Source organism: Tachypleus tridentatus, chromosome 6 (genome assembly GCF_004210375.1).
Source record: "Tachypleus tridentatus isolate NWPU-2018 chromosome 6, ASM421037v1, whole genome shotgun sequence".
NCBI classification, from domain to species: Eukaryota; Metazoa; Arthropoda; class Merostomata; order Xiphosura; family Limulidae; genus Tachypleus; species Tachypleus tridentatus.
Genome location: NC_134830.1, coordinates 85,606,459 through 85,620,279, shown reverse-complemented (window position 1 = coordinate 85,620,279; position 13,821 = coordinate 85,606,459). Strand labels below are relative to the sequence as shown.

Sequence of the window (13,821 nt, the reverse complement as noted above, 5' to 3'; positions counted from 1 at the left end):
GATAAACACTATGGGCTGACACTTTTCAACTAGCACTAGCTGCTGTGGAAGGCAATAAGCCAGCGATAATAAAGAAGAATGTAAGTGGGCTATATGAATTCGTGATTCTAACGTCTCTGAAACTCCAACAAACAACGTGAGACAGTGAAAAGGAGCTTCCTTTAATTCTATGAAAAAGATGGCAAACAAACACTTTCTAACAAAGCGTCTCTACCCAATAAATCATAACAACAAACCAGTCAGGAAATTTAAAAGACAATCTGATTGAGGTAGATGCCAACAAAGTCTCCAATTCGTCCTAGTTTAGAAGTAAATGTTGATATGCTTTGGACAAAAGTTGAGTTGGAGATAAATACCTTAGAATAGTCATGAAAGTAAGACAAGTCCAAGAAAACTGATCTGTTTGAAGGGATTACAGGTCCCAATCTAGACCCCTACTGGTCTGAAAGGGGGTTCATCCATTGAGCTTTTAAATATACTTCCTTCTGGTGGTGATAAGCCAAATCATGCTGTTTTGATAAATTGAGGGACAAGGCATAGCTATTCTATCACATAACTGAGCAGTAAATCTCCCATCATGAACAGTAGTATTAGAAGAAGGAAAAACCAAGTAGTCACCTGCCATCTTTTCTGCCAACAAGGAAGGAGTGGAGTCAAATGCAATCCGAGAGATTTTCCAAATCTCACAAACCCGACTAACCAACTGAAGAAACGTGGCTGTAGATAACTGATCGAAATGATCCTCTCTTGAGATCGAACTAGTAAAAACAAAACAGAAAAGGTAATTCTAAGTTCTCCCTAGCCAGTCCTGGGTCATTTGCAAAAGGCACCTCGTAACCACCCAGAGAGTCACCCTCGATCTGCAAATATGTCTCATATCATGGGCAGCTTCAACTGAGATTGTCAGTTCATGTACCTCAAATGTACTTCAAACTCATGTACCTCACATAAGTTATATATTTCACTATATAATTTCATATAGAGTGAAATTAATAAAGTTACAAAAAACAGACATTTAGTAAAACTAAATATTACGATTAGAAAAGGATGAAATTCAGACGAGGTTAGAAATTTGACACATCTAACTTTTTCTTTTCACTAGCAGAAATAATGTTGTAGTATCAATACGTACACCAATATACCACTATAACATATCTGTGATCATAAAACTATTGTAAATAATAGTAAAACTGTATGAATAATCAGTAAGTCATTCGTTTATTTTTATTTGTAGCATAAATGAATTACTAGACAAATATTGTAACATAAAGGTGAAAAATATTTTTTGTATAATTTCTGGCAGGGGCGTAGATTTTACACCCGATGGGGGGATGATTTTTGCAATCACTTACGTGTACTGTTCAATTTGCAAATTGGTAATCTCTACGTGAACCTGAAAGCTGTAAACATGCAGTAACAGAGTAATCTTGTTGCCACGATACTTTAAGGTTTCCATGCAGGTTTGTACAAGTTAGGCGTTGTGAACAGTTTTCAAAATGTTAATAGAATAAAGACAAATGTGTCACAAATTAACTGCCACATGAATTTATTCCTGCACACTGCACAGTATGAAAGATGGCTATTATACTTGACAAGGTTACCAATAACTTTCATTGCATGAATTACATTTTCAAGTATTAATAAAATTAGTAATTACCCTTGATAAGTTTATATCTACTGAGAAACTGTTCATGTTGTTTGATAAAAATAAAATATTGGTTTCTGCAATAATCTCTAGCTGTTGCAAAATGGTGTGCTGAGCCATCACCTATGATCCTTCTGGGGGGTCTGCGAATGCGTGGTAGTTCAATAGGCACCAGATCTGGAGAAGCTACCTTTTTCTCACCTTCATCAAATATTTCGTTGTAATTTTCTTCTGTTCGCAATACCTGCAATTGCTCAACTGTCATTGCAGATGCTTCAATCATGCCAGATACTGTCGCTGATTTTGCTTGGTTTGCACGGTTTAGTTCCTCTAATGCAGCTAATGGATACTAAGCCATCAACAATTTTAAAACTGTCTTTCCTTTGTCAAATCTGTCCAGCAGACCTCGTGCTTTCACTGCTACATTTAATTTTTCATTTGCTAATTGAGACAAAGAATCAACAATGTCACTAGTGATCATTAGCACATGTAATTGCAGATAGGCGGCACAACCAGCGTGTTGGACACAGTGGGCGGATGTATTTAACTGGACCATTGTGGCTGTCTGACGATACAATATTTTCAAAGATTGTTTTGTATTTGCCTGACCTCTGAAGCAAGACACCAATTTCATGTACCCACTGGATAGAATCTTGAACACATTTCACAAGCTTCAACTGCATGTTGCATTGTTAAATTAGCCTTGTGTGCTCTGCAGTGAAAAAACAAAGCTGACGCTTACTTCTCTTTTATTTTGCCTGGCATCCACTGTACCCACCACTCATGTTACCGGCTCCAACATAAGTTTGTGCTCTTAATCCTGACAGTGGTAAATTGAGTCTAGTCAGTACATCAAGTATAGTCGAGGATATTGTTTCACCAGTTGTATTGGAAACACTGTAGAAACCAAGAAATGTCTCATGGACGTCAAGGTCCTCATCTACGTATCGTACACATATTGCTTCCTGTTCGGCACCTGTAACATCTTGAGTGCCATCAACCATTAATGCAAAGATTTTACTTTGCTGCACTTCATGTGCTATGTTCCTCAGTATTTGATGGCTGAACATCTCCATTATTTCATTCTGAGCCTGGGGTGATGTGAATGTGGTTTTCTTTGACAAGCAGACCATCAACTCAGGATCTTCCTCTTCCAGGAGCTTCATTAACTGCAGGAAGTTCCCCATCTGTATCTGTATGCCCACGTAATGCTAAACCTTGACGCAGTAAGAAACGTAAACTTTTGAATATTTTGGCTAGACTTCTTTTGCATTCTTCCTGCTGCTGCTTTTTTCCATCATGTAGCTGGACAGTCACTGGAGTTACATCAAGTGAACCTTCTGGAGATATAGCGAATCTGTACTGAGAGGAGGATTGATGTTCGTTGAATTTCTGTTTTGCCTTTTCCCGGTTGCAAAAACCGGTGGATATGAAGGTACACTGGCCTTTCCAGTTTCCCTGTGAAAAGGCCTCTATTTTCCGCCTTGGCACAATGAAAGCATATGACTTTTTGAGTCTGATTGTCAAAGTGCAGCCACGGGAACTCATCAAACCACTTGGCATGGAAGTTGAGATTTTGCTTTCTGTTGTGGTATTAGTTGTGCATCTGGATGATATGGCTTTCCACACTGTATCTGTGGAGTGTCATATTTTTCATTACTGCACAAACTTGTTTCACAACTATCTGGTGGTTCATGATGTACAATAGTTGCACAAGCATTTTCAGACTTGTCCTCTGATGAACATGGTATTTCCCCTGTACGGCAAGTTTCTATTCCTTTGTTTGAGGTTGTTGGATTATCTGCATCTGCATTGTCACTTGTAGTACTAGTAATTGGCTTGAAGAACTGTCTAATATCGGAAAATTTCAGACGCTTGCTTGTCATAATTGGAATCTGTTTCCCAGATGACTCAACAGGGTAAAATACAGTCTTTATTGAAAAACTCTAACGTGCAACGAACGAAGATAGAACAGAATGGAAATAGGACTGAACTGTACAATGTATTTACGTCGAACGCGCGAACCTCACAGTGACTACCGAGCAGACTGACCACCTGGGACAATAATGTGTACTAGTTACAAGACAATGAGCCCTCTTGTAAAATCGAGGCTCAGACTAAAGGGAGCGGAGAGGGGAGATGTAGGGCGCGTCTGGATCCGAGTGCCCGAACCTGTCGTTAACTGTACACAAAACGAACGCTATGGTCAGCGACTTCGGCAGCTAAGGAGAGTAAAGCGTTTGACAATAAAACTGGCTAGACATGCATAAGAACAAATAGCGTAGGAAAACCGCACAATACACACATAGGATTGATGCAGCTACAAGTTACAAATGGCCTGCCAGATCTAGATCACAGGAGTTTACGCTTGGGAGTAATATTTTCGAATTTCATGCTCTGTTAAATCTGTTGTGATGAAAATTTTACTTGATCTTACACTACGTACAAGACGTTGGTAGATTCTGTGATAGTGTTTGCAAGCCTTGCATGTATACTTAGGCCTACTGACTGATACTTACGAACTATCGCTTAGATCGAAAAGCTTAAAAGCACGCCGATATTAAAGATGTACATTTTGGCTACTGAAAAAAGCCTATATCTAGGCCTAATTATATAATTCGATTGGTAAGAACACAAGAATAACAAGAACAAACACACAATTTGTAGACCTGTGATGCAATAAAACAATTCAACAGACCAAACTGTAGGGGGGATGATTGTATGCACCATACCCCCCATCTAAAATGAAGAGGGGATGTATCTCCCCAGGATCTACGCCCCTGATTTCTGGTTAAGAATATAAGTATATTGTAAATGTCACATGCTTAAGTAGAACTTTAATTTGGTTTTCGTGGACTGAAAAACTGATAGTTTTTTGGTACAGTATGTAATAATCAACGCTGAGTAATCAAATGATAATTTAAATGTTATGGAAAGAACTGTGTTTACTGAGTTTTAAATTTCAGTAAACTAAGGTATGGTATGCATAATGTAGAATTTATTATTAAATATTGTGTATTATAATTATAATATAGTTGAATACATTTAGTGATCTGTAAAAGTGAATATTTAGTTGCTTATTAGAATTTTAAAGTGATTATAGTAACTGATGTTTTGTATGTATGTAACAAACACTGAATTATACAATTCGTGTTACCAAAAACTTAAATCACTTGGCTTATAACTAATGGTTCTTAAACAAGTTAGTTTTTTATTGCAAAATAGACTTGATCATACTAATCCTGTGGTTTTCTAACTTTGTATGCTTTCTTAACAAATATATTCTGTAACCTTGAATGTCAAACATTTTGGACTGTGACACTTTTACTTATATATATATTTTAATTACTGCAACACAGTACTTCGCAAACCCCAGGGATTGGTTAACTCAGAAATGACCTTTGAATGAGTCACCTTTGATAAACTGTGTTATGGTAATATCAATATCTCAGAGTGTTGTAAAAGAAAGCTTTACATTTGATCACGTTTACACAGTAATTACATATATGCTTGTTCTATTTGACATCAGGTACATTCGTCAGCCTTGTGAACGTATAGTAGAAGTAACATTTAGAAATTTGTATTTATGTTTCATGATAGGTTGAAAGTTTGAATGTTATAGTATTCAAAATGTTAGAAATGAATAAGTCGTTTATTTATCATATCATACTTAACAGTAGGTCTGTCATTGACTATGTATGATTTGTGAAGCATTAAGTGTCCTACTGAACACAAACAAGTTGTGTATTCCAAACTTACGTAAGTTGTGTACGTTTACCAGTGACAAATTGTTATTTAGAAAATACACAGATACAGTAAGTCAATCATTTATTACTTTATTACAGATAATAGATTTTAACATAAATAAATTTAGACGTTGACTTGTTGAAATATTGTCACAGTATATTCGTTAAAATCCTACGTGTTATTGCATAATAAACATTTTCTTGATGTAAATTGTTGGATAAAGTCAAATTAGTAAAAGTAGTTTTAATTACTACATGATATTGATTTAAACCTCCCAGACATCTACCGTGTGTCTGCATGTTCTGATCAAATTACAATAAATATTTCTTGTCATTGAAAATACTTTTAATTATAGGACGAATTAGTTATAATTGTGTTAATTAACTAATAATTCGGGACTAAAAATATTTAAACACTATATTTTAATTATTATATTGTTTTTATAGGATAAATTAACTATGAATGCATTAGTTCTAAGTGTTCCTTTTTGTTTTTGAATTTTCCGCAAAGCTACACGAGGGCTATCTGCGCTAGCTGTCCCTAATTTAGCAGTGTAAGACTAGATGGAAGGCAGCTAGTCATCACCACCCCCCGCCAACTCTTGAGCTACTCCCTTGCCAACAAATAGTGACCGTCATATTATAACGCCCCCCACGGTTGAAAGGGCGAGCATGTTTGGTACAACGGGAATTTGAACCCACGACCCTCAGATTACGAGTCGAACGCCTTAACCCACCTGCCCATGCCGGGTCATAAAGTGTTCTCTTTATGACAATTTGATTATAAATGGTTTAATTAATTAGTGTTAAGTGTCCTATGTAGGAAAATTAATTAATTAATTATTAATTATCGACAAGATGAGATATTTATTGTATAAGTCATACGTTTACTGGCAGAAGAACATAGAAATATGACCTCGTCATCTTTGACATCACTCCGCTCTCTCTTGTTTGATACGCATTTGGTTCGCTTGAAGTGAAGGGCTAACTGTTCGCGGCCGTAACAGTCAAGATTCCTTATGTCTGAAGTAAAAATGCCATAAAATTGTTGTGTATTTAGGAGTTCAGAGATTTCTAAAAAAAAGTGAATTGAGTTGGACTCTTTTAATAAGTGTTAACTAATTTACGTTTAATTTTAAGTATTTTAGAAACTCATTTGTTTCAGATGGGTGGATGTATTTAATTAAAGTGAGTTTATGGAAATATTTTATTAATATTTGAATGGTAAAAGCTGGCTTTGAGTGTTTTATTTTTATTCTAAAATTTAATTGAATGAATGGAACAGTCTAAATAGGTTAACAAGTCCTTTGTTGTCTTTAAATTATTTGTAAAATAAAACAAAATTTACAGCTTAGAAGCGTCCAATTTTTCTTCTAGGTTTCTGTTGCAAGATAAAACTTTGTTGAAGAAATAGATGATTACTATACAATAGAAAGGACTGGACCCCAAGTTTTCCTGCGCATATGGCGATCATTTCATTACATCTTCTAACTATCCAGTGTATTATAAAACTTAAGATACCGTGCTATTCTTAAATTATGTTTGTAATAATGTCTTGTAAATTTCAGTGTTTGAAAACAGTGAAATGGCTGAAACAATATAGAAGAAATGGAATAATAAGTTAGTATATATTATATATTAGGTAATACATTTTGTCAAACTTTTTAGGTAATTTCAGTTAAGTTATTAAAAATTATTTTAATAATTAGGACCAGATGCAACTTCAAGATGCTTGAAAAATGTTGCAGTGTCATAAATAGTTCCTTTGTTCCTCTCTTCTACAAAACCAACTCAGAGAGAAAGTCTCCAATTAAGAGAATTTTAAGGAGAAATGGAGTCCGAAACGGGACTGTGTGTTTGTTTTCAGTGAAGATGTATTGTTTAATGTGGAAACTTAAATGACTGACCACTTTAAGTGCAAGACTCATCAGTTTCAAACTTGTAAAATTTTATGTTAATAGTCATTGGATATTTAAAAAGATGCTTCTTAATATTTAATTATTAGCTTTCAAAATAGCATTCAATTAAGAATCCATACTATTTTATTATTTGGGCAAAATGTTATTTTCAGTAATTGGCTATAAAATCAGCTATATTCATTAAAACCTGTCCAAGGCGGAATCGCACGGGACCGAGTAAAATTTCCGGCTTAGACAGTGAACATGGATTTCCTTAATTATATATAATTTTTGAGCAGAACGTTATACTTACTTGGTTTGGTTTGTTTGGAATTTTGCACAAAGCTTCTCGAGGGCTATGTGCGATAGCCGTCCCTAATTAAGCAGCGTAAATTTAGGGAGAAGGCAGCTAATCATCACCACCCACCGCTAACTTTTGGGCTACTCTTTTACCAACAAATAGGGACCTTCATATGATAATGCCCCCACTGCTGAAAGGGCCAGCGTGTTTAATGTGACGGGGATCCGAACCCGCGACCTTCAGATTACAAGTCAAGTGCCTTAACCACCCGGCCATGCCGGGCCTAACTCAAGGGAAGTAAGACGTTAGTGAATAAAGTTATTATACTATTTATGCTATGTTTATTAGAATAACAACAAAAGTAGACATACAAAATATAGATAAGTACACAAAATCTTAATCAAATTTATTTGAATAAAGTGTCCAATTTCAACTGTTTCGTTTTTTTAATGGGCTTTCTCATGCAGTTAAAAGAGAAAGCCAATTCTACAGCCTTTTCATTAAGTTCATTTTTCCCTTCACATTTGCATACAATTTGATAGTGTTAATATAACGTAACACTTGTGATGAAGTAGGAATTTCTATTTCCTAACTGTCTTTTCCATTTTGTTCATCTTCTGAATCTCTCGCACTGTTACCATCTTGCGATTCTATTATAGATTTTAAATCAATTTCATCAGTTTCTGCTAAAACATTCTTGTCAACGTTCGCAAAACCTTTCGCGTTCACAGAATCATCTGCAACAATTTTCTCAATCAGAGTTTGGATTTCATCATAACAAACAACTTCTCCACAATCTCCGCCATTATCAAGAATAAATCCACAGTTCCGAAAGCACTTTATTATACGCATTTGACTGAATGATTAAAATAATGCAATTGCATCTAACACGTCAATTTTCATGGTCATTTCTGATGCTCTCTTACAGTCGTCCATGTTTGCAACAACTTGCTGAAGCATCAGTTTTCTGTATTTCAATTTTATACACTGTATAATTCCATTATCTAGTGGCTGTAGAACTGATGTTGTACATAGAGGTAGGAAGACTAAACGAACATTTGAAAGTTGAACTTTAGGGTGACAATTCGCATTATCTGGGAAAAGTAGAATATTCCTATTTTCTTGTTAAATTCTTTTGTTTAATCTGTTAAAAAATTCTTCGAATATAGCACTTGTGATCCAGGCTTTATTATTCGCTTTCTATTCCACAGAAAGTTGACTCTTCGTTAAATTTTTGAAACAGTGTAGATTTTCACTTTTACCTATTTTACCATGGTTTCTCTAGTTTGCCATCAACAAATGCGACCAAAAGCACAGTCAACCGTTATTTCGAATAGCGACCTCCGGAATAATGACGGCAGAAAAAAGAACAGAATATATTTAATCAATACTTACTGTAACAAAATGTCCGATAATTTATTAACATTTAAATAAATTGTTAATTAAACAATAATTTATTAATATTTTAAGAGATTATTAATTAAATAATAAATTAATATTTAATCAAAAACATTTTTTTCCGCCTTACTCAGGTTCTAATCCTACTTGTTGATTGATGAGGTAGGTGAAAGATAGTTTTCCGTCCGCGTTATGCAGGTTTCACCACATATAGGGCCTTTTATAAGAAATATCTTAAGATAGTGGTGAAAATTTTTGGTATTTCTGGCTTGTATAGGTTTCTGCTTTATGCAGTTAGGCAGGTTTCGTATACTTACAGGTATACTTGAAAGTACTGTGATAGCAATATTCCTGAACACCCCAGTTGGAAAGTTCTTCTTCTTGTAAAACTAAATACCTGCCACGAAATTTTTGGGTTTTATATGGAATGTACTGTGATGGGCAGGCCAGTTGTCTAGCTAGTTGTTGGAACTTCGACTACTGCTACCACTCACAATGTATTTGTATTAGGATGAGAATGCAGTGGCGAATGGAGCGCACAAGCAGTAACTCAACAAAATTTACAGTTAAAGAATCCGTCTCTGAGACTAGGATTCAAACATTGAAATACTTTTAACATGATTTTTACAATATTCTGCTGCAATCAATTTGTATAATGACTTGTAATAAGCTATAATTATTCCTTAATTATACTTCCAATAACATGACTTAATCATTACACTATATCAGTTCAACCATACTTTAACCATGTTATTTGATGTATGTTTTTCTTGTAGCAAAGTTGTCTGACCAAAGGATAATTTACTCTTTACCATGACTGGCCTTAATTAACAAATAATCAATTTGAATAATTACGTTATCTATTATAGTTTTCTCATTGATCATACTCCCAGTGTCTCAGCAGCAAGTATTGGGATTTAGTCGGTTTTTGATACCGTTTCAATTACTTGCAAAGTGTTTATCATAATGAGATGTTCCCTGCTGGAACAGTAGTAAGCCTATGGATTTACAACGCTAAAATAAGGGGTTCGATTTCCCTCGGTGGACACAGCAGATAGCCCAGTGTGGCTTTGCAATATAAAAAAAACAACAAAAAACTCAAGCACACCATAATGAGATAAAGCTGACAGCATATTGTTGGTTGGTTGGGTGTTTTATGGCACAAAGCAGCTAGGCTACCTGCACCAAAAAATCCGGTAAAAAGTTAAAATTAAAGTATTGTTTGTTTTTTGGAATTTCGCACAAAGCTACTCGAGGGCTATCTTTGCTAGCCGTCCCTATTTTAGCAGTGTAAGACTAGAGGGAAGGCAGCTAGTCATCACCACCCACCGCGAACTCTTGGGCTACTCTTTTACCAACGAATATTTGGATTGACCGTGCCATTATACGCCCCCACGGCTGGGAGGGCGAGCATGTTTAGCGCGACCCTCGGATTACGTGGGGCCTGGCATGGCCTAGCGCGTTAAGGCGTGCGCTTCGTAATCTGAGGGTCGCGGGTTCGCGCCAAACATGCTCGCCCTCCCAGCCGTGGGGGCGTTATAATGTGACGGTCAATCCCACTTTTCGTTGGTAAAAGAGTAGCCCAAGAGTTGGCGGTGGGTGGTGATGACTAGCTGCCTTCCCTCTAGTCTTACACTGCTAAATTAGGGACGGCTAGCACAGATAGCCCTCGAGTAGCTTTGTGCGAAATTCCAAAACAAACAAACAAAACAATCGGATTACGTGTCGCACGCCTTACGCGCTTGGCCATGCCAGGCCCAAAATTAAAGTAACAGATCAGACTAACTACGTTAGCCGTTAACACAAGCAGCTATATCACTGTAAATCTCGTGATATACGAGAATACGAGCCAGGGTGTGAACATTTTTAGTTGGGTGTTGGAGTTGAGATTATTACTGAAAGCAAACGAAGTGAGAAAGCTACGAAAGTTAATAAATACCAATTTAACAAAAGTACATTTGATATGAACTGTAAATAGTAGAGTACCACAAAAAAAGCTAAAATATGACGAAAGAGTTAAACACGATTCAAGTAAACGGAACTACGGACGACAACATTAAAGAAAATGCTGAAGACCGAACTTCTGAATTTGGCGGTGAAACAAAAATACAGGTACAGCACCTACTTCAGTGGTAACATTTACCTGTGGCTATAAAATTAAGGGTAATATTACAATTAATGATATAAGAATAAATGTTTTCTCTCTTTGAAATGATATATATGCTTTCATAAAATGTATATTTTATTTCATGTTCAACAACAAATATTGACAACTTTTATGTTATATGAATTGCAATTGTCAGAAATGCAACACTTGGTATAGTTCCGAATAACATAGTTATGGGTTTAAATATTATAAGTTACATGTGCGGTATATATGTGTATATATATATATATTAGTGTGTATGTATGTATGTATGTAGTTAAGTTACATTTTAATTTAGACGAAAAAAGGAAGAAATTCTATTTTTAAGTGTTATCATTACAATTGTATATTGTGAACATGCTATTTTCTGCATTCATCATGCTTATGCGTGTGATATATTTACATAATATTGTATACTATAGCTACGTAATATACATCGGTGGACTTAGCAGAGAGTCTAATGTGGCTTTGCTATAAGAAAAACACACACAAAACATACGTAATGATAGTTACAGAAAATACATTTTTTTATAGTGAGTTGAACTACAAGTAAAGGATTAAGGGTACAAGTTTAGTAAGTTAGTGCTAAGTTAACCATGGTACAGTAAGGTTATTTAGAGTGCATTGGTTTTATTAACTTCAAAAAATTATGTAATTTGGAATGATAAAGGTTTTATACAAAGTAGAGTATATCTGACATTAGAAAAGTGGTGTTTGGTTAGCTTAAGTTACACCAACCACACTTAGCAAAAGACAGTTTTTTTAATGTATTAAAATCACAAACACTTTGTTGTTTATTTCAGAGTAATTAATGACTGTTTAAGTTTTAGAAGAATGCATTTGTTTTTTATTGGATAATGTGTATTTTTCTACTTAAAAAATTGTAGGATAGACAAAGTAGAGCAAGATGATTAGTGGAATTTGCTAATCAATTAATTCTCAGGCTCACTAATTGATTACAATAAACTAATCATTTATATTTATATGAAATTTAGATAGTTGGAAAAATCAAAAATAGTAATAATCAAAAACACTAATTTTAATTTACTTATTATTTTCTTGAGTCATGACACTAATAAATGAATTTAAATATTGAACTTTCAAAAATAAAATGGAGAAATCATTATGACAGTATTTTGATTAGCTGATTGTTTTTGTGATATTGAGTTAATTGTAATTTAAATTAATTAATTATTTTGCCTAACATTAATTATGCCTCATAGGTAATTAATTATATTGATTAATTCATTTAATAACTGAGATTTTGAAAAATTGATCAAATTAAGTTTGAAATGTTTAGAAAATTGTCTAGGTTTTTTTAATGTTCTTTATCTATATGAACCTGACATGACAGCATTGAGTCGTACCTTTAAGTTAATAATATAAACATATTTTATCAATTTTGTTTGAAAAAAAATTTTAAATGTGTATTTAAATTTTGTGCTCATTGCACTAGTAAATAAATTTTGTTTCTTTATTTGATCACTCTTTAGGTGGATATTATAGTATGCTAAATTAGTTTTCTTTCTATATGTTAACATATGTGAATTTTTCTCCTGTCATGCTATTATACTCATGAGTAGGATTACATTATTTCATTACATGTACATAAACTCATTCTGTTTTTGTTTTTTATGTTTGAGTTTTTCTGTCATTTATGTTAAATAAAGTGGATCTGGGGATGAAGAAACCAAGATTTCAGATACACATGTTTCATTAATAAATTATCCAAATATTGCATTACAGTTTGTCTGTTTCTGCAGAAGAATGTAAGTGTATTTTTAAGTTTGTTTTACATGTAACATGTAAAATATTTAAAATATTGAAGACATTTGGGAAAATTCAAAATGGTAAAATATGCCTAAGTTAAAAATGAAACTTGTCAGGATATGCTCTATCATTTCAATGATTTGGATAACAAAGGCTGTAAAAATTATCTTTTACTCAAAAAGTTATTTTATAACATTAAACAGAGAAATACAATTTATAATTATTGAATAAAATATTAAATTGATTCAAAGCCAAATAAAATTTTTTTTATACTTTTGTGGTATGGAGGGAAGAAATTTTTTAAAAAGGGTATTTAATGCTGTATGAAATGTGATATACAATCTTTAATAATCAGACCATTCAATGAATGTATTGTCATATTGTAAAGTGAATGAGAAAAGTAGCAAGTTTAATAACCTATTTATATGTAGTGTAGTGATAGAAAATTGCCAGTTCTCCAAAAATAATATTTCCAGTAGCTTACGTTTGTATCATCTATGTAAACATACAAATACTGTATTTGCTAAAAATATTTTAAGTATATATCAAACATAAATAATCATTGGTAGTTGAATATTTATTCAAAATAATTAATTTTATTAATTAAATTATGGTAATTAAACTTGTTTGGGTATCAACTTATTTCTTAGAGTATTTAATACTTTACACTTAACATTTCCAATAGTAATATATTAAGCTAAGTACAGTAGTAACTGAACTACCATTTTATAAAATAATCATTTTTCACTTTTTTGGTGTAGACATTACCCAATATGTTATAATTGATAACATGCACAATCATAATTTAAACAAAAATGTTTTGTTTTTGATGTGTGCATATGTGTGTGTTGCTTAAAATGTTTTTCAGAAAATGAAATTAATTTTGATTTTAATACCCATTCAGGGTATGGTTCTTA

General features: G+C 33.7%; 1 protein-coding gene across 1 annotated transcript in view; it reads left to right on the top strand.

Moving 5' to 3' along the window:
* The first annotated feature begins 10,816 nt into the window (after positions 1-10,816).
* The window catches only part of LOC143252948 (uncharacterized), a 33,006-nt gene continuing 30,001 nt past the window's right edge, over positions 10,817-13,821 (top strand). Inside the window, exon 1 of the mRNA XM_076505874.1 lies at positions 10,817-11,100. Within this exon, the coding sequence (XP_076361989.1) occupies positions 10,993-11,100 (108 nt within the window). The 5' untranslated portion in view covers positions 10,817-10,992. The remainder of the gene's footprint in view (positions 11,101-13,821) is intronic.